Source organism: Phyllobates terribilis, unplaced genomic scaffold, assembly GCF_046119375.1.
Source record: "Phyllobates terribilis strain yellow unplaced genomic scaffold, ASM4611937v1 Scaffold_4__5_contigs__length_816908805, whole genome shotgun sequence".
NCBI classification, from domain to species: Eukaryota; Metazoa; Chordata; class Amphibia; order Anura; family Dendrobatidae; genus Phyllobates; species Phyllobates terribilis.
In genome coordinates this window covers 629,761,449-629,779,808 of record NW_027362764.1, presented here as the reverse complement: position 1 = coordinate 629,779,808, position 18,360 = coordinate 629,761,449, and the positions used below count along the sequence as shown (strand labels likewise).

Here is an 18,360-nt window from a genome sequence, read left to right as displayed (position 1 = left end):
TAGCGATGCGCGTGAAATTTTTCACGAATCTGCGGTAATACCCTGCGAGTCCTAGGAAGGCCCGCACGTCCTTTACGGTCTTCGGGGTGGGCCACTCTTGCACGGCGGCCACTTTCTCCCGAGTGGGCCTGACTCCTTCACCAGACACCGTGTGCCCGAGGTACTCAACCTGCTTGAGGAATATATGACATTTTTGTGGCTTCACCTTCAGGCCGTGATTTCGAAGGCGACTCAAGACTTGCTCCAGTCGTCGTAGATGTTCCTGGAAGGTAGACGCATAGACGATGATGTCATTGAGGTAGATCAGTGTGGCCTCAAAGTTCAGATCGCCTAAACATCTCTCCATCAAGCGTTGAAAGGTCCAGGGAGCGTTTGTTAGGCCAAAAGGCATCCGATTAAACTCGAAGAGTCCCATGGGCAACACGAATGCCGTCTTGGCGCGGTCGTGTTCAGCCACTGGCACTTGCCAGTATCCGCTGGCCAGATCCAGGGAGGAGAAGTATTTTGCCTTGCCTAGGGCGGATAGAGACTCCTCGATCCTGGGTAAAGGGTACGAGTCTCTTACGGTGCAAGCATTTAGCCGCCTGTAGTCCACACAAAATCGTAGGGTTCCATCCTTCTTCCTGACCAGGACGATTGGAGCCGCCCACGGGCTCTGGCTTTCCCGAATCACCCCGTTCTGTATCATATGGGCCAGCATTTTCTTCACCTCCTGGTACATTTGCGGGGGTATACCGTTCCCGTACCGGAGCAGCATTTCCCGTAGGGATCTCATGGGTGATGGCCTCGGATACATCCAAAGTCGTCCTCATGTAGGGCAAAGACATCCTGGTACCGTCCCAGCATCCCTTCGACCTGGTACACCTGTTCAGTTTTGAGCCCTGTCAAATCAGCACACATCTGTTCTAGGATCCTTCGACCGTCCTTAGTCTGAGGTCGAGGAGACCCCGATCGTACGGTGATCGCCAGGGTCCAGGGATCCCCCCTTACGGCTGACAATTGTATCGCATCTGGCGGTTCCAGCTGTTCTGGCATCCCCAGGATCTGGGCCATTTCGGTCCTGGCGGGAAGAATGAGCTCACTCGGATTCAGATTCACGCATCGTAACACCACGTTTCCCTTATGGACGGTAGCCAAGGTCCGCGCTACCAATAGACCCGGAGGCACCTTGTCCACGGTGGTGGACTCGATCTGAATCTCTACCCCTTCTAGTGGGGTGCAGGCTCGGACGGGTAAAGTGAGGACTGTCTGTCCTGGTGGTAAGGTGAGGGTGTTGGTGGCGGGTATTATCACCTTTCCCAGAACTTTTCCCCCCACTCGAGGTCTCTTGCACCTGGGCAACCCTGATCAGCTGCTGGAGGGCATTCCTTTGAGGGGCTCTAGAGTTCCACTGCCCTAGCGTGAGCTCTCGTGGTTCCCTAATCAGGATCTGCCCGATTTCCTTCAGCACGTTCATACCGAGGGTCACTGGTGGTCCTGGGCCGGCATCTTCGCCTGTCAGGACGACTCCTTTTCTTCCCACATCTTGTCCGCACACCCAGATGTGTAACCACACTACTCCGGTGACCGGAATGGGCAGTTGGTTAGCGGCTGTGAGCTTTATCAAGGGACCCCCTTCATTTCGTGCCATCTCTGGGTACCGCTGATGGAAATAAGTTTCTCCCATGGTGGTCACTTGAGATCCCGTGTCGATCAAGCAGTGAACCGCCCGTCCGCCAAGCTCGGCCCACACTGTTGGGTTTATGGATATTAAGTCTTCGGGACTCACTGCCTTCCTCCGCTCCGGGTTGAGTCCCTCACACCCGGAGCCCGTCAGTTTAACGGCTGCCGGGACAGAGGCCTTCCTCGACTGGCACAGCTCCTGGCGTAATGCCCCCACAATTCCAACACGTAGTTCCCCAGTCTGCAGGGGGTCGTCGGGCCACCCTATTGGGCTCTGTTCCAACCCGGGGTCTGGGCTCGTCCTTTACTTCGCCCGGGGGTCTCGGGTCAACTGTTCCGGCTCTCACTAATTGAGCCACTCTAATATTGTACCACTCTTCTCGCATTTCTTGGATCTCCCGCCGCATCTCTTGGGCCCATTCTGGTTCGGCCGTGGGCGACTGGGGCACTGCATTGCCCCGGACCATCCCTGCCAGGCTTACTACCCCCATCTCCTGTTCCCTCACGCGGGCCTCTGCCCCTGCCTCCAGAAATGTCATAAGTGGGTTGGTGCGCAAGCGCTCTCACAAGGCCTGTCTCAGCTGCGCATCTCTGAGGCCGGCTACGAACTGGTCCCCAAGTACTAGGTCCAGGGGCCCCACTCCCACGTCCTCTAGGTTCGTTTTCCTAGTGATGTAAGTGTACACACTCTGTAGGGCGTTGACATATTGGGTCACAGTCTCCCCCTCCCTTTGTACCTGTTGGAACAGTCGCATCCTTAACTCTGCCACATTAGTAGGGTCCCTATGCATTTCTTCTAGGATCCGTACCACCTTTTCCACCGTATTTCGGTCAGTGGGGGAATGAAACATTACTGACTGTCGAGCCTCTCCTTCTAAAGCCAGCAAAGCTATCTCTGCTTGCATATCGGGGGTCATTGGGTGCATCCGTAACATGCTCTTAACCCGTTCTACCCAATCCCACAGCATCATGTCTCCGGTAAACTTTGGGAGATTATTCAACATGGCACCCAGGGGTAGGCTAGCTGTAGGGGCTCTCGCGCTGGCCTGGTCTGCCATGCCTGCAACTACGACTGAGGACGACATCCTGCCAACTACGCCAAATGTTAAAAGGCTTGGATGCCGCACACAGCACGCAGAGAGTATGGCAGAGGTTTAATTCAAGATTTGGTTTCTCCACCCTGGGAGTGTAAATTTAAGTAACAACAATAAAACAGTAAAATCGGACAATAAATGATTGTGGTTTAACTATAACACGGAAAAGATTAACAATACGGCACAGTCCCAAAAGTTCAGGCTGAATAAGAGAAGGTAGATTACTGGAGGCTTGCATTTATCTGTCCTTTAGCGATAACCATGTCCGTCTTCAGACACTCACTCCGGAGGGTGTCGTTCTTCTGGCGGCAGTGGGCGGTCTCGGGTCTCACCCACTGGGCCCCCAGTCCTATTGACCACACGACAGCGGTCATGACTCCTTTAAGAGCTGTAGCAAGCTCCTCCGGCGTACCACAAACTGCGTTAGGATCACTAATCCCGGGTGCGTCCTCACCCGTAGGTCACCGTCAGATGTCTGGAAAACTGTGGTGATGCAGGTAACTGAACGATCACTTTCTGTAGGCCCGGTACAGACCGCACGCCCCTTGTTTTGCGGCAAGCTGTGTCACCCGTTCGTCCGTCACCGCAGACAGGTCAGCACGTCTATTTCACCGAGGACAGGGCAGCACGTCTCTCTCTCGTTGTCAGCAGGTCAGACTGTTTCTCCCCAACTGCCGGTCTGCTCTCCACAACCAACTGTCTTTCGCGCGAGCCCAGACACCTGACTTCCTCTTTTCCGTCCCTCTCCTCTGTCCCCCAGCACTGTCCAGGAAGTCCCCCGTGCACTCTTAATCCCGTCCCCTGGCAACACTGGGCAGGACCCTGGCAGTTCTGGCGCCGGAGCTCCGCACCTGTCCCTAGGCAAGTCTTCCTTCTTACAGCTGGAAAAAAAAATCCAAAAGTCGATCACCCTGTTGAATGGCAACGAACATTAGCTTGTCAAAATGAAGAATGTTTAGTTTCGCCAATGCTCATTCATTATGGCTGAATTCTGCAGTTTCGCCTGACTTTTCTCGGATGGGTATGGGGGCCTTAAGTCTGATTGGGTTTACAAGACTCAGCGAATCTCTTCAATCATGTTCCATAAAACGTCAGATGTAGCCAGACACAAAGCGATTAGGTCTGTGAAATGCATGGAAAGAGCAGATACTATACAGACCGGAAACTCCACATCCACCAATAGATGTTTATGTAAAATCTGAAACACAAACCAGCGATAAGTGGGGGGTGGGGGGGGGGTGAAGTTTAGCAATATTTCGTACGTCTCACATCTTCTAGGGAAAGCTGTTTCAGTAAACATTTAACAAAGAACAGATGGTCTCTCCTAATCATGTTCAGAAAAAAAGCCCAACTGCATAGCTCCTTTAATGCCCACAATAAAAAAAAATAAAAAATAATGCCAAAAAGTCTAGAAAACTGGTCAAGGCTCAATCAGCGTCACCTACGTCATCAGCACCAAAATAAACCTTAAAAACAAAGGCGAGGCTTTTCATGAGGATTTAAAGGGTACTCCGGGCCTAAAAAGCTCCGCTAAAATAACCAAATCGATGAACTTGAGATACTTGGCATAAGAATGGATCATGGATTTGAAGAACAACTACAGTTTGAGGGTGGAAGAGTCGTTTGATAAGATCAGTTCCCAAACCACGCTTCACTAGAGACATATGTGAACAACTGCGTATCCCCACCCCAACACCTGTGACCCGAAAACTATTAGCTGGGAAACAAATATCAGCCATACTAAAGCTCTTGAAATGGCTTTATTTTTATTAAAATTAATTTACATTAGCAACATGTTTTAACCCCCTGTGTGAACTAGGTGTGACATCCTTCAATAGTTCTGGTTGCAATTTCCTTTCCACAACCATAACTAGGATCCAGCCAGGGTGCTCATTTACACAGGTCCCGGTTCAATGTGGGAGAGCCTAATCTCCCATAATTAAATCTATGGAAGATGTGAATAGTTTAGCTTGCGATGAGAGCTGCCATTTTCCATGGAGTTAATGTTTTTTCCCAGTGAAAGAAACACACTCTCCACTTCATTGCACACATGAGAACTTATGGAGAGGTGGGGGCAGCGCAAGAGAACGTAGGATACAGGTATGGAGCAATTCTGGAAGTCAGGTCGGCAATGCACACTAAGTGGCATCAGCAAATGGCCAACTTGATCAATTGTTTTTTATTTAAAGGGAATCCGTTGACAGGTTTTTGCTACCTCACCTGAGAGCAGCCTGATGTAGGCAAAGAGAAGCAGTGTCCAACGATGCATCACTTACATTACTGGGTGAGAACGTTCTCACACAATCAGAGCTTTTAGATTTAGCATGAAGCAGAGCTGAGGAAACTAACCCCGCCCACATCATGTTCTGTATATACAATGTCCATAGACCGTGAGCTGCCTATCACAGGAGGGGGTGTATCGTACTACCATTGATAAACTCCTGGTACGAGAACAATCATTGAAAGCAAAGAAAACAGCGCTTGATAAGCAAGGCATTGCTGAAATCTTTGTTTTAACCCCTGCCTCATGTCTTCAGATTCATAGCAAAAACCTGCTGACAGATTCGCTTTAAGTTACAAATGTCTGGATAGAAAAATCACCTCAGTTCTGTGGATGCACTAGGCGTATTCTAAATTCTACAGTATTTTTCCACTCTTTCACAGAAGTGATCTACTTCTTTAAATGGTGATCCATCCCCCATTCTAGCTGAGGAGCCATTGCTCCCCCACTGCAGTAACTGGCAGGATGACAGCAGCCAACGGAGGCTACAAAGAGGACGTTCCGGATGTGTCTTTTGGTGGCATTACAAGATGCAAGGACAGTCTCAGGTTGCCTATAGGGTGTAGATTTCTTATACAGAACATTTAAAGATGACCTGTCAGCTCTTGTAATATCGTAGTGTTATTAACTCCTTCTCTCCCAATTTCTTTAGTTTTTAAAGTTCCATTTTTTCCTACCCTACTTTCAAGAGCCATAACAATTCATGCGAGGGCTTTTCTTTTACAGGATGACTTGTAATTTTCAATGACACTTCTTTACCATACAGTGTACTGGAGGACAGGAAAAAAAAATAAAGTGTAGCACAATATGAAAAAAAAAAACAAAAAAAAAAAAAAACATGCAATCCAGCCATTGTTTAGGTTTTGTTTCTACTGTTTTCACGATGAGGCGAAAATGACCTGGCAACTCTATTCCTTGAGCCAGTACGATTAAGATGATTCCAGACATGTATAGCTTCTGTTGGTTTTATTTAAAGTGGTGGAAAAAAAGAAAACAAAAATGTGAAGTCACAAATCTCATACCCGTATATTTGTTTTCTCACTTTTCTGTTGATGGCGCTGCGTGAGGGCTTTTTTTTTTTTGCATACACCATTTTAATAATTTTAGTTCATTTTTTTAAAAAAGTGTGACATGCAGAAGTAGTGCTGTTGCAGAGCGTGACATGCAGAAGTAGTGCTGATGCAGAGCGTGACATGCAGAAGTAGTGCTGATGCAGAGCGTGACATGCAGAAGTAGTGCTGATGCAGAGCGTGACATGCAGAAGTAGTGCTGATGCAGAGCGTGACATGCAGAAGTAGTGCTGTTGCAGAGCGTGACATGCAGAAGTAGTGCTGTTGCAGAGCGTGACATGCAGAAGTAGTGCTGTTGCAGAGCGTGACATGCAGAAGTAGTGCTGTTGCAGAGCGTGACATGCAGAAGTAGTGCTGTTGCAGAGCGTGACATGCAGAAGTAGTGCTGTTGCAGAGCGTGACATGCAGAAGTAGTGCTGTTGCAGAGCGTGACATGCAGAAGTAGTGCTGTTGCAGAGCGTGACATGCAGAAGTAGTGCTGTTGCAGAGCGTGACATGCAGAAGTAGTGCTGTTTCTTTAAAAGCATCCAGCAACTATTTGTATTTGAAGTAACACAAGCACATGAGACAGGAAGTGTTGTGCTCCAGAAGCATCCAGCAACTAGAGGGGTTAACACAGTCATAGAAGAAGGGGAGTGTTTTAGCAGAGCCCCAGGGGGATTGTGGGGAAGTGGTTTACTGTCTTTCCAGAGCTGAAGAGAAAGGTGGTTTATGATCTGTATCTCACAGAAGGCAAGGGAACAGAATTCAGGTCAAGAGGGAAGCTAAACAAACGTCAATTAGACTCCCTGAGCTAACAGTGTCAGTATTATCGGCCAGGAAGATAAGGACTGGAAGGAAGCCTGTCAGAGATTATCCTGCATGGAGATGGAGGGGGGAAAGGGTGTGATGAGGGAGATAAAGAATGCTGTGTATTATTGAGTCCTGTGCTACCGGATAATAGACTGTATACTGCTGTGCTGCAAAGGAGACTGTACTGTTATTACTGGAGCCTGTTGCTCAAATAGACATTTGCATTGCACTGGCCTGCCTCAATAAATGTTACTGTTCTACCTTTTATGAAGATCCTTGTCAGATGTGTCTGGTCAGCAATTGAATCAATCATGTGCCTGAGAGAAGCTGCAGCCTATGGTCGCCCTGAGTAACGGTTCCCCCAGGATTCCAACAAATTCATGTAACCGGTCTCGCCCCTATCTGAACTTAGGCGGCGTACGTGTAACAAAAGGCATGGCAACCAAAAAAAAAAAAAAAAAAAAACACATTCCAAATTTATCATTTCACGGATGAAGTATTTACTGAACAGACAAGTCTGTGGGGTGAGAGATCCTCTTTAACCAGCAAGAGACATCTGTACCTATTCTAGAGAAAGTTTTTAATACCTGTAAGTAAAGCACAAGCCTTCTGCACATGACTATTATGGATTCGTGATACAGGGATGACAATTTGGTTCCCTAGAGCTCATACCTTACCCCGATGAGCATTCAATTAGATACACAGGCTTCTCGCTCATCAATTCATACACCGGTAGTGAGGCTAAACTTGTGGCACTATATGTCGGACATGAACTACCTGTGGGGACGCCTTCTGCCACCCTACAGGCCCAGCGCACATGACCTTGCTGTCTGCATGAGGCCTAAAAAGGGAAATAATCCATTTTAGCCGGCCATATATCTACTTTTATACATCAATTAAAAAAATATGGACAATTACAGTCATCATATGGTTGTATGAGGGGAATCTGTTCATCAGATGGAGGATTCTGTGTAAGTCTTATTTCAGAACAGTTTTGTGTATTTAGTTTGTGTGAACACACCCTAAAAATAAATACCGTAAATACAAATATGACCCATTTACTACCGAACTCATAGCAGAAACTTGAAGCAGAACATTGAACTTTATTTAATATAATATATATAGTATACACTATTTTTTTCTATATTTTAATATAATATATATTAAATAAAAAAGCTCTGTGTGTTGATACAAGTCTTAGTAAAACAAGGAATAGATAAAAGGTCTGATATTAAGACTGGTATCAACACACGGAGCTTTTTTATTTAATATATATTATATTAAAATATATAAAAAAAATAATTGTATACTATATATATTATATTAAATAAAAAAGTTCAGTGTGTTGATACCAGTCTTAATATCAGACCTTTTATCTATTCCTTGTTTTACTAAGAAATTCCTAATTTATGCAACATTAAAGAGAAGAAAATGGGACCCCAACAAAATCTGCCACATAAAATGCAAAACGCTTCCAATTACGATTCCTGGAAATTGCAGTAAAATCTCAGATGCTACAAAAACCACAATGGAAAAAATGCAGCATTAAACAGAGAATTCAGCAACATTTCCCATCTAGGCAAAGTGGTGAATAGTGCATTGACATTAGGGGCGTGAAGGTTATTTTTGCTGCTGGAAAAACACAAAAATTGTCGTCAATCTATACCAATAGAATAGAAAAAATAAAAATCCTACAGCAAAGCTTAACATATTCCAGCAGAAAATCAATGCTACAAAGTAGGACAGTGACCGGCCGTCCGCCTGTAGTGCAACTTTTCACAAAGCAAGTGACACAGGCTTTTGGTTTACAGCAAACTGGGTCTATTATGTAAAGATAGCAGGATGAGGATTTAATCCAATGAAAGGTACAAAGGTAAAACTAGGGGAAGGCCGCGTGCTTTCAATCCGGATTATACCCAAACAACCCTACTTAACCCTTCCCCGCAGACATCATTTACCTATACGGTGCTTTAATAAGTAAAGCCTCGACAGCCTCCACACTACGGTACTGAAGGACGATGCTATTTATTGAAGGTTTCCCTACATCAGACCGCTTGCCACTGGCCAAATCCATCCTGGGAGAGCGTACAGTAGGTTATCTGAAACACAACCACTTATGCTGAAGTATTCCTGAAAGTAGATCATTAATATTTTAGTCGGCGAGCCAGCTCATGGGGAGACTGCAATCGGAGTAGAGTCACAATATCTAATATCGAAATAGAAGGTCAGACAGAGCAGCCACTTCCACGCCATCTGCTTACACTGGTCTCGGAGATATAAAGAATATATCTTGGTAGTTGTACATACGACCATTCATCTAGACCAGTGATTTGTCTTTATGAGATAAACCCTCTAAAACGTCAGTTTTCAAATTATAGAAAATTGTGCCATTGCGCCACAATTGTCACAAAGTTTACTTTATCTTTCAAGTAAAGGAGAAACAGGACATTAAACATGGAAAATACCTCCCCCCCCAAAAAAAAAACACCCATCAGCCATAACATTAAAGGGAATCTGTCAGTAGATTTTTGCTATGTAATCTGAGAGCCTCGAGATGTAGGAGTAGAGACCCCGATTCCCGTGATGTGCCACTTACTGTTTTGCCGTTTCCATCCATACAGTGTTTTATCAGCAGAGATTATCACTAGAAGACTAGGTGCCTAATGCCTCCTAGTCCCACCACGCCACCAGCACTGATTATCAACTTTATGTCAATATACAGTGTAAACAGGAAGCTGCCAATCGGTGGTGGGGGAGGGTTATATACACCTCAACAACTGAGCTCTGCAGCAGAGAAACAGATTCTACTATAACTAATACACCCAGTAAACTAAGTGACACATCGCTGGAATCAGGGTCTCTGACCCTACATCATGCTGCTCTCACATTGCATAGCGAAAAGCTGCTGATGGACTCCCTTTAAATAGGTGGGCTCTTGTTATGGGGTGGGATACTTAAACTTGATGTGTTAGAAACAGAAAAAAATGGACTAGCGTAAAGAGCTCAATGGACGACTGGGTCAGAACAGGTCCAAAGCAGCAGGTTTCCCAGTGTAAGAAGGTTAGTACCTACAAAAATCGGTCCAAAAGAATTTCAACTGGGGACAGGGTCAATAGAAAACAACCCCCAAGACAGACTATTTTCTATTAAAATGTAGAGAAATGTGATGGAGCTGCGGAGGTCTGGGTCCTATGCTTCCGATTTCAGGCCGTGACTTCAGGTGGTATCTGGGCACAGGCAGAGGTGGTGCAGGAAAGCTGGCATGCTTCTCTGGTCATTGCACAATCAAATAGCCCGTCTAGGAGCCATCATTAAGGGATCTTCAAGGAAAGGTCACCTTGAACAAGCCCCCATGAATCTCGGTAGAGAGTGGCTTGACAGAAGGTGAGCGCGTAGAACAACGCTTTATAATCAGACCTGTCGGAAACACTTACGGAGAATGGCTCTGCATATAAGACTGGAGCCTAAATAGATTAACACGCTATAAAGTGAGGTCGAACTATCACTCCCATAGGAGGCGGGAATGCATCATAGCCAGAGAACGCGCGCTGCAACTACAACCCGGGCTACGACAGAAAATTCAGGGGGGGAGGGGAGAAGTGAAAACTGTAAGCAAAGTGCAACGTGTAGGGCACTAGGACCTTCAACGCCCAAGGCCAAGTGGGAGAGTAAAAATGGGAGAGTAGCTGGTCAACTAGTAAAGGGGGAGGGGATCAAAACACAACACTGCAAAAAGTGGCCCCAGCAGAGTCAGTCATTGTCCTTCCGGGTGACCCACACTGTAGACTCGCGAGAATCAGGAATCTGATCGGGAATATACCGCGGAGGCCTGTTTACACCACTATGGAGCCTTTCATTTGAATGCAACAGGTTTCTAAAGGCTAAAATGCGTGCCATGACTTTGCTTGCAGTACAGCAAGGACACAAGGGGTTAAAAGCCCCCCCAAAAAACTGTGCAGTCACCATGAATTTCTCACACTAAACTGATTTGTCAGGTGCAGAATTAGATCCGGCAGTAGCGGACAGAGCAATAACCTCCAAAGCCTCCTCCAGCTCGTGTCACAGTGGTGGGAACGCCCTGTTGTACAATACGGCCTGGGGAGGAGAGAGCAGAGCCGTGCAGCCTCTACACCACACGCCGCTATGGATTTCTATCTGACGTGTAGCTGCCCTTTAAATGTAGGATATGTTATAGCAGATGGTGAGCTGATCCTGCAATGTTTGCACAGCTCTGTTTACTCTGAAAATAAAAGGATGGGAAGTTCACTGTCTGCTGCCATTTTATGGAAAACTACAAGGAGGATATATTTTATGACGGCGGTGTTGAGCACCTACACTGCATGTGTTTGCGATGGGCAGTGCATGCTTTCAGCACAAAGTGGAGCTGTCCTCCTGCCGACTTTAAAGAGGTTGGACCACAAATATAAGTCATCACCTATCCCTGGGTTAGTTGATAACTTGAGGTTTCGGGGGTCCTGCCACCAGACATATGAATGGTGTGGTGCTGCGCATGCGGGGACCGTGATTCAAGAGGCACAATTTAGAGCAATGTTCCTGGATCTGTGCGGACCCTGGCAGTGGGACCCATATAATGGATTTGGAATTTGAATGACCTGTGACCACAATTACGCACCAAGCTCATCTATATGCCGGAAAGGCAAACCTGAAAAGAAAAGCTTATGCTACTTTAATAAATTCTGGAACACCTGTTCCTCATTTATTCCTCAGGAGAAATTTAGGAATAAAATTGACAACTGGGAGTTATCGATCTCCTTGTCTAAAAGGTGGTCGTACATTTTAAAGAGAAGGTCTGTGCTAGTGTGGCGCCCCTGAGGGTTCAGTCGCCACAGGGGTACTGCACCTCAGACCGAGGTGTGGTATCTCCTCTCCGAGGTAAGGGTAGAGCACCTCTCAGGACTCAGCCATCCATCCAACACTACACCTCTCCCACCTGAGGGGGGCTTATATGCACCAGGGTGCTGCCCCAGCCGGGATAAGAGGAGATGGGGGGAACCAAAAGATAGGGGGAACCATGTAGTGGGTGAGGGTGGAGAACGCACTTTAGGTTACACCACAAAATTCATATTTAATAAACGGCCATCTTGGGCTTGTGGTCTTTGATTGTGATCTTCATCACTGAACGTGGCTTTCTGTGTGAACCTGCAGCTGATTGAGGATACACGGTTCTCATCCTCTGGCCTTGAGGCGAGGAGCGGGCTAGAGTTAACGGCTGTCTCTACCCGGTCAAGGTCCCTACCTAAGAAGGCCTGGAGGGGAGCAGAGGAGACAAGCTCCACAGGCAAAAGGATCCCAGGGGGAGGCAGACGGAGCGACATACGCCACCTGTCCTCACTATTCTGGCCTAGTCAGAGGGACTCCTGCTGCAAAAAGGGTACCGGCCGGCTTTGCTATTTCATGTCCTAGTCAGAAGAGCCCAGAGGCTTAGAGGATCCCACCGGGTAACGGACGGAGAGGAGTCGCCACCCATACCCTTGTTCTGTGTATAGCCAGAGGGAGACCCAGCCTTGTAACACGCACCACATACGGACAGGAGAGGACCTAGTGGGAAAGTCTAGGAACACTCTGGTGCGGGGGGTCCTGATTGATGCACTCGAACTACCCGGAGTGTGCTGAACCCCTTCCTGGTGGCCGCAGCGCGCCATGAGGAGCAAGGAGAAGCCTTGCAGCTGACACCTAACAACATGAGTAAAGCTTGGAAGACTGCATCCATTGCCTCCGGTCCCTTATTTCAGCACGGCACTGCACAACACCACCCACGACGACTCCCCTGATCAGTCTTCTCTGCCCTGAGGCCCTGCTCCGCCTGTGGGAAGTAGTAGCATCTTCTGCTGCCACTACATCCCGCCTCAAAGGACTGCCGCAGCGCTGGTGGCGAATCACCAGACTCCACAGGTGGCGTAGTCATTTAATCCACTCGATTACCACCGTCCCTCCTGGCCCTTATTTTTACTGTGACGACCCTGGGCACGGGCCGGGCCTAGGCCACGACTGCATCCACCGAACACCAAGAGGCCCGGTTCCGAGTACCCACCATCTCTCAGGGTAGGGCCAGCGAGCGGGAGCGAGGCGTCACACTAGTATAACCGCTCAAAGAGGCCCGAAAGGCAAATTTAGCAGATTTCTTTCTGGATTAAATAAATTAAAAAATTAATAAATTACAAAGCTTCCATGGACAACACACTGAAGCCTTCCGCGTGTCAGTGATTGTCACAGACCCATAGACTTGTATGGGTAATGTTGATCAGTTACTCAGACATGTCGCCATGATTTTTTTTTGCAGACCAGTGTCCGCAAATATAAAGAAAAAAAAAAAAAAAACCAGTCATGAGAACAGCCCTATAGAGTAATGGGTACATGTCCTCTCCGTGATACAGGGATGTCTGAAAGAGGCATTAATGTGTTTCTCGTTGGCCTCTACAAAAATCATTTAAAATTATTACATTTTTCTCAATGAACTTTTACTATGGCTGAAATCATCCATTTTTATAAGCTTTAGTCTAATGAGTGTTGGCACCCCAAGGATGGGTGAGGGGTATCACTGTCTGAAACTGGCAGCATCGATCCTTTATGCATCCTAGTACATCACTTGCCATTCTGGCACCTGGGAAAGCTTGGTGGTAAGGCCTATGGTATGATAGTGGTCACATTGCCGGTCATACAGAAACCTTCATTAACTATTGGTAAGGATGCTTCGGCACAGCTGAACATATAATTTGGGGCAGTACTGAGATAGTTTGGTATAAACTCAGTATATGAAATTAAAATTAAAGCTATAGAAAAGGAAGTTACTGCAGGTGACAGTAGGGAGCAACCAATAGGAAGGCCTGAAGAGCAGAAGGAGAAGAAGGTGACCCCAGTGCACTGGTGCCATGGACGGTAATTGGAGGCCTTGCAGCTGTCCATCTAGCACCCTTCTGCATGTGACCAGGAGAACAATGCATCACTGCCAGGATACAACGGGACTACCCAGACCAAGAGGAACAGCTATGTCTTGTCCAGATTAACCTATTTTCCATGGGGATCAAAGAGATGTGAAGGCATTAAAGAGACATCTCATGCACGGTGCTAAATGGAAAGTGACACTACATAGGGACTTTCCACATCTGCAGAATCTGGCACTGGGTGGCCCCACCAGCTGCTGGACATCAAGGTTCCTCTACCTCGCTTACAAGTGCCACCTCCTCATTGCCAAATTCATTGCCCTCCTAACAGAGGGAAATTTTACAAAAAGACAAACTGGCATTATTAAACCTTAACATAGACTTCTGAAGGCACCATCTTGTGAAGAGATCTCCATGGCCAACATTCAATCAGGCAACTGAAAACTATGAAAGAACTATTTTGCCAAGGACAAATTAGGTTGCAACTAGAAAGAGTTGAGCAAGACCCCAAAGAAATGTATATGCTAAAGATGTCCGAAAGATCTGACGGTCAGGCCATACATACTGTAGCTCTGGAGCCGTTCAGTGACCTAAGGCCTCTATCAGCAAGGTCATGTCGACCACAATGTAAATGTAGGATATCAAGATGAGGTTCTATCGAAGGCGACCAAGACCACATATGACAATTATCCTCCCCCAAAGGTCCGGCATACACCTTTTCTGTGTAATAACAGCCGCCATTTAAATGACTTTGCAGTACGAGAGCTCAGCCAGGATTAAATTATTTCTTCTCCCACCAACTGCTCGTCAGCATGGATGTAATTATTGGGAAGCCTGCTAAGAAACGCTCCTTAACCCCTGCACCGGCGGGATGAGCGTCCTCCTAGAACAGTGTACTCTCCACCTTATCTAGCCCGAAAGGGTTAATCCGATCTGAGCCAGGACAACTGTCTCCGAATTTATATTTAAAATGAGATTATTACATGATTAAGTAACCAAGCTTGATAAATGAGAGGCCATTTTTTAGGACCACACTGTACCTGCAAAACTTGTTATGGCGAGATACACACATGCATGCACATTATATGTAGAGATAGAAAGTATATGTAGCTAACATTTTAGAGAGAACATCTATAAAAAAAAAAAAAAAAAGCACAAGTTAAACTGACGAGGAAGAGACTCATAGAAGGTTAATCTTTTCCATGTATCTGCTCCGTTTTGAACAAACGGACGGAAGAAGAAGAATTAACATCCTGCACGTTACTGTTTCACATGGAAGCAGGGGGGCCTCATTCATTTACATGGGGTCTCTCTGGTCTCCAAAAGTAAGTTTTGCATGAAGATATTTTTAGAAGGGAAGAAAAATGAAAACATGGAGAACAGACGGATCCCATAGAAATCAAAGGAGCCCCTCTGCTTCTGTTTGATGCACAGGACGCCAATTCAATTTATCTGTTCAAAACCAAAACAAACGGACAGGTGAATGGAGCCCAGCTAAACTCCTTTTTCTTCCAGGAAGTTAGCTATTGGCACCCAAGGCCCCATTCACATACCCATTATTCAAGACGGTGTTCAAGAATAGAACAAGAACCCATTATAGTCTACAGTGCTTTTAATAGGTTGAGTGGGTGTTTTTTGGGCCCAACTGAGCAAAATATATATATATATATATATGGAGATACGTCCAATTTTTATTGCATTTGCAGACCAAAAATCGCTCATTCAAGTCAAAGGGGTCGATTCATCAAGACTGGGGAAGCGCACACTCACCTAAGCGCCACTTAAATGATTTTGGCATACTCCGCACCAGAGATACTCCTCCAGTCAATGATTGGAGTAGCATTTCTTGTGTACAAAGCTACGACATGTTTTGATCATCTTGATGGTGGCTACGCCCCATCCATTTCAATGGAGCAGATTAAAAAATGGCATGAAGATGCCAAAATTTGCAAAAATTTTGCACAAAGGAGTTGCACCAGAATTTTACAGCTTTTCAAAGCTTTTATGTCAGTTTTCTGCTGTAAAGCTTCGATGAATTAACCCTAAAAAGTCCCTGAAAATTAAAAAAAAAAAAAAAAAAAAAATATGGAGAGCATTAGATATCATATGTGTTGCATCCCAGTGGGATTTTTTTGTTGTTTTTTTTTTTATTTTGCCTAATGGGAGCGAGATGCTTGGAGATATTATCTTTTTTTCTTTGCATCCAAGAAAAACTGATGCACGACTAATTAAAAATAAAAAGTAAAAATTCTGGACGATCTGTTAGCTCAAAGTACTTAGTTAAAAAAAAAAGGCAATGTGCAGACATTTTGGGGCAGATTGTTGAGCTGATCAAAACAAACACAAAGGTACTGCATACAGGGGTAGCGCCTGATTTACAAGCTTTACAACAAGGGCACATTTGGATCCTCCTCTGGAGGTGACTAAACCGAAGTGTCCGTGATCGGGGTCACAGCGCCTGTAAGAGCTGAGGGCACTAATGTTAACCCTTAACTTATTGACGATGGCATGGCCAACAGCAAGTCGTCCAATATTAAAAAAAAAAAAAAAAAAAAAAGGTTGCAATGTCCTAAAACATTGACTAGTCTGTGAAAATGAATATATTTTTCTATAAAAGCATGGATTTCATGAGGTTCTTGCTAATCTGCCATTTGGCCCGTGTGTGACACAATATGGTGATCATGTCCTGGACACGAACATCTTCCGGGAAACAAGCTGCAGCAGATCAGGTACATGCCTGCCTGCTTTATTCACCTCTATGATGCAATGGTGATTCATGTTCTTTGTGCTTTAGTAAACAAGGGTGGAAGAAAGGTGAAATGTTCAGTTCAAAAGGATGTTTGTACTAATTTGCCTATCACGGCCTGCTATTGTGCTCTATTATCACGGAGCTGTTCCCTGCCACTGTGTGCACTGTGCAGAAAGCTCACATAGCGGCATATACCCCAGGACCCACCATGGAAAGAAAGCTGGTGGCATCATACGGACGTTTAAAGAATCATTTGTTCGCAAGCCGAGAAGAATGTGAAAATTCTGAGCTGCCAAGAAAGTGGACATGCCACACAGCGAGAAGTTAATTAGTTGAACATTCGCCCAAACCCACGGATCTGTTGCGTTCGGCAGAGAACACCGGCCTCAAAATGTTATTGTTTTTTGTTTATTTCCTTGGTGGAGAAAAACAACGTATCGGCCGGGATAATAGATTAGGATATATCCTGTTTATTAACGTCACAGGTCATACAATGATAGGTAGGAACTATAGAAGTGACAGGAGGCGATGCAACAAGGCGCAGGAAATGCAATGGCTACAGGGCAAATTTTATTAGCGCGATGTCGTGTAACCCCCATTAAAAAAAGCACACTGAAAGTGACTGATGCAATCACCGGTGCATGCAAGCTTACAGTAACGCCAGGCCAAATGACACAGTGACAAACTACCATAAGAGTTCAGGAATGAACCCTGTACATGGGCAGTATGTATGGAGCCAGCGCCTAGAAAAGTTATCATCCCCTATGAGACCCGGGTGCCAACTGCAAAGCATCTCCATAAATGTTAACAGCATTGCAGGCAAGATAATGCACAGAAAGCAGAATAAAAATTAAAAAAAAAAAAAACTCTACACTCTAAGAATAAAAACAACTTAGGAAAATAAAATATATGTTTTATTACCTGGTTTTAATTTTTAAAACAAATAAAGATACATTCCCTTTTACTCTGGGTTCACACGTTGCAGATTTGCAAGGAAAAAAAATCTATAGCATAAAAAGTTGTTGAATTCTCATCTGCTTGTCTACATGTTGCTTTTGGAAAGACACTGATCTGAGGTGTGGATTTAAAGTCTGCAGCATGTCAATACTTTGTGCAGAAAAACACGGATCTTACCTTTTGCAGTGGGAAGGATGAGATCTGCACCAAATCCACGTGTGAAATGTGTGGATTTTGCTGCAGATTCTTTTGCAAATAGGCTTTAGAGAAATCTGCAATGTGTGAATATACCCTTTCCTGCCTTACCTATCCCATAGCACAGGGAAGGCTTACCACAGGACTCCCCATGCAATTGCGGCGGCCATCTTGGAAGCAGAAGGAACGGAACACCGATCTGTGTAGAGGAGGCGGCTGTAGGCAAACGGAGGGCGCCAGGTAGGGAGACTATAAATGAGAGATGTATAGTCAATATTCCAGCCCAGGGTTGAGGCCTTAACACTAAAGATCAACTTTCCCACAATTCTTCTGTGCACCTACCGGTTTTGTGTATACCGTTTAGTAGAGCGTGAGCTAAAACAATCAGACTTTTTTACTACTTTAAACATTAAAAGAGGTATTCCAAAAGCAATTGTATATGACTAGGATACCCCCCCCCCAACCATGAAGGGGACGCAGCGCTAGTATAGTGCTTCTCCATTTTTCCTCTGCACTATGGTGGCCTGGTCACCGGTTGTGTAGCGAGCTGGTTACAGTCCCATGCACACCATAGTGTCCGGCAAATCCCGCTATGCAAAGATCACTTACAAGAATACACAGGGCTAAAAAGTGTCTTGTCCTCGCCATCCACACTATA

General features: G+C 45.7%; 1 protein-coding gene across 2 annotated transcripts in view; it reads right to left on the bottom strand.

The window, feature by feature from the left end:
* Nucleotides 1–18,360, bottom strand: part of CHD7 (chromodomain helicase DNA binding protein 7) — a 136,492-nt gene that overhangs the window by 70,646 nt on the left and 47,486 nt on the right. The window contains exon 3 of one of the 2 annotated variants that reach the window (XM_073679339.1): nucleotides 17,841–17,951. The exons of the other annotated variant lie outside the window; for it this stretch is intronic. Within the exon in view, the coding sequence (XP_073535440.1) occupies nucleotides 17,841–17,951 (111 nt within the window). The remainder of the gene's footprint in view (nucleotides 1–17,840; nucleotides 17,952–18,360) is intronic. 2 annotated transcript variants of the gene reach the window in all.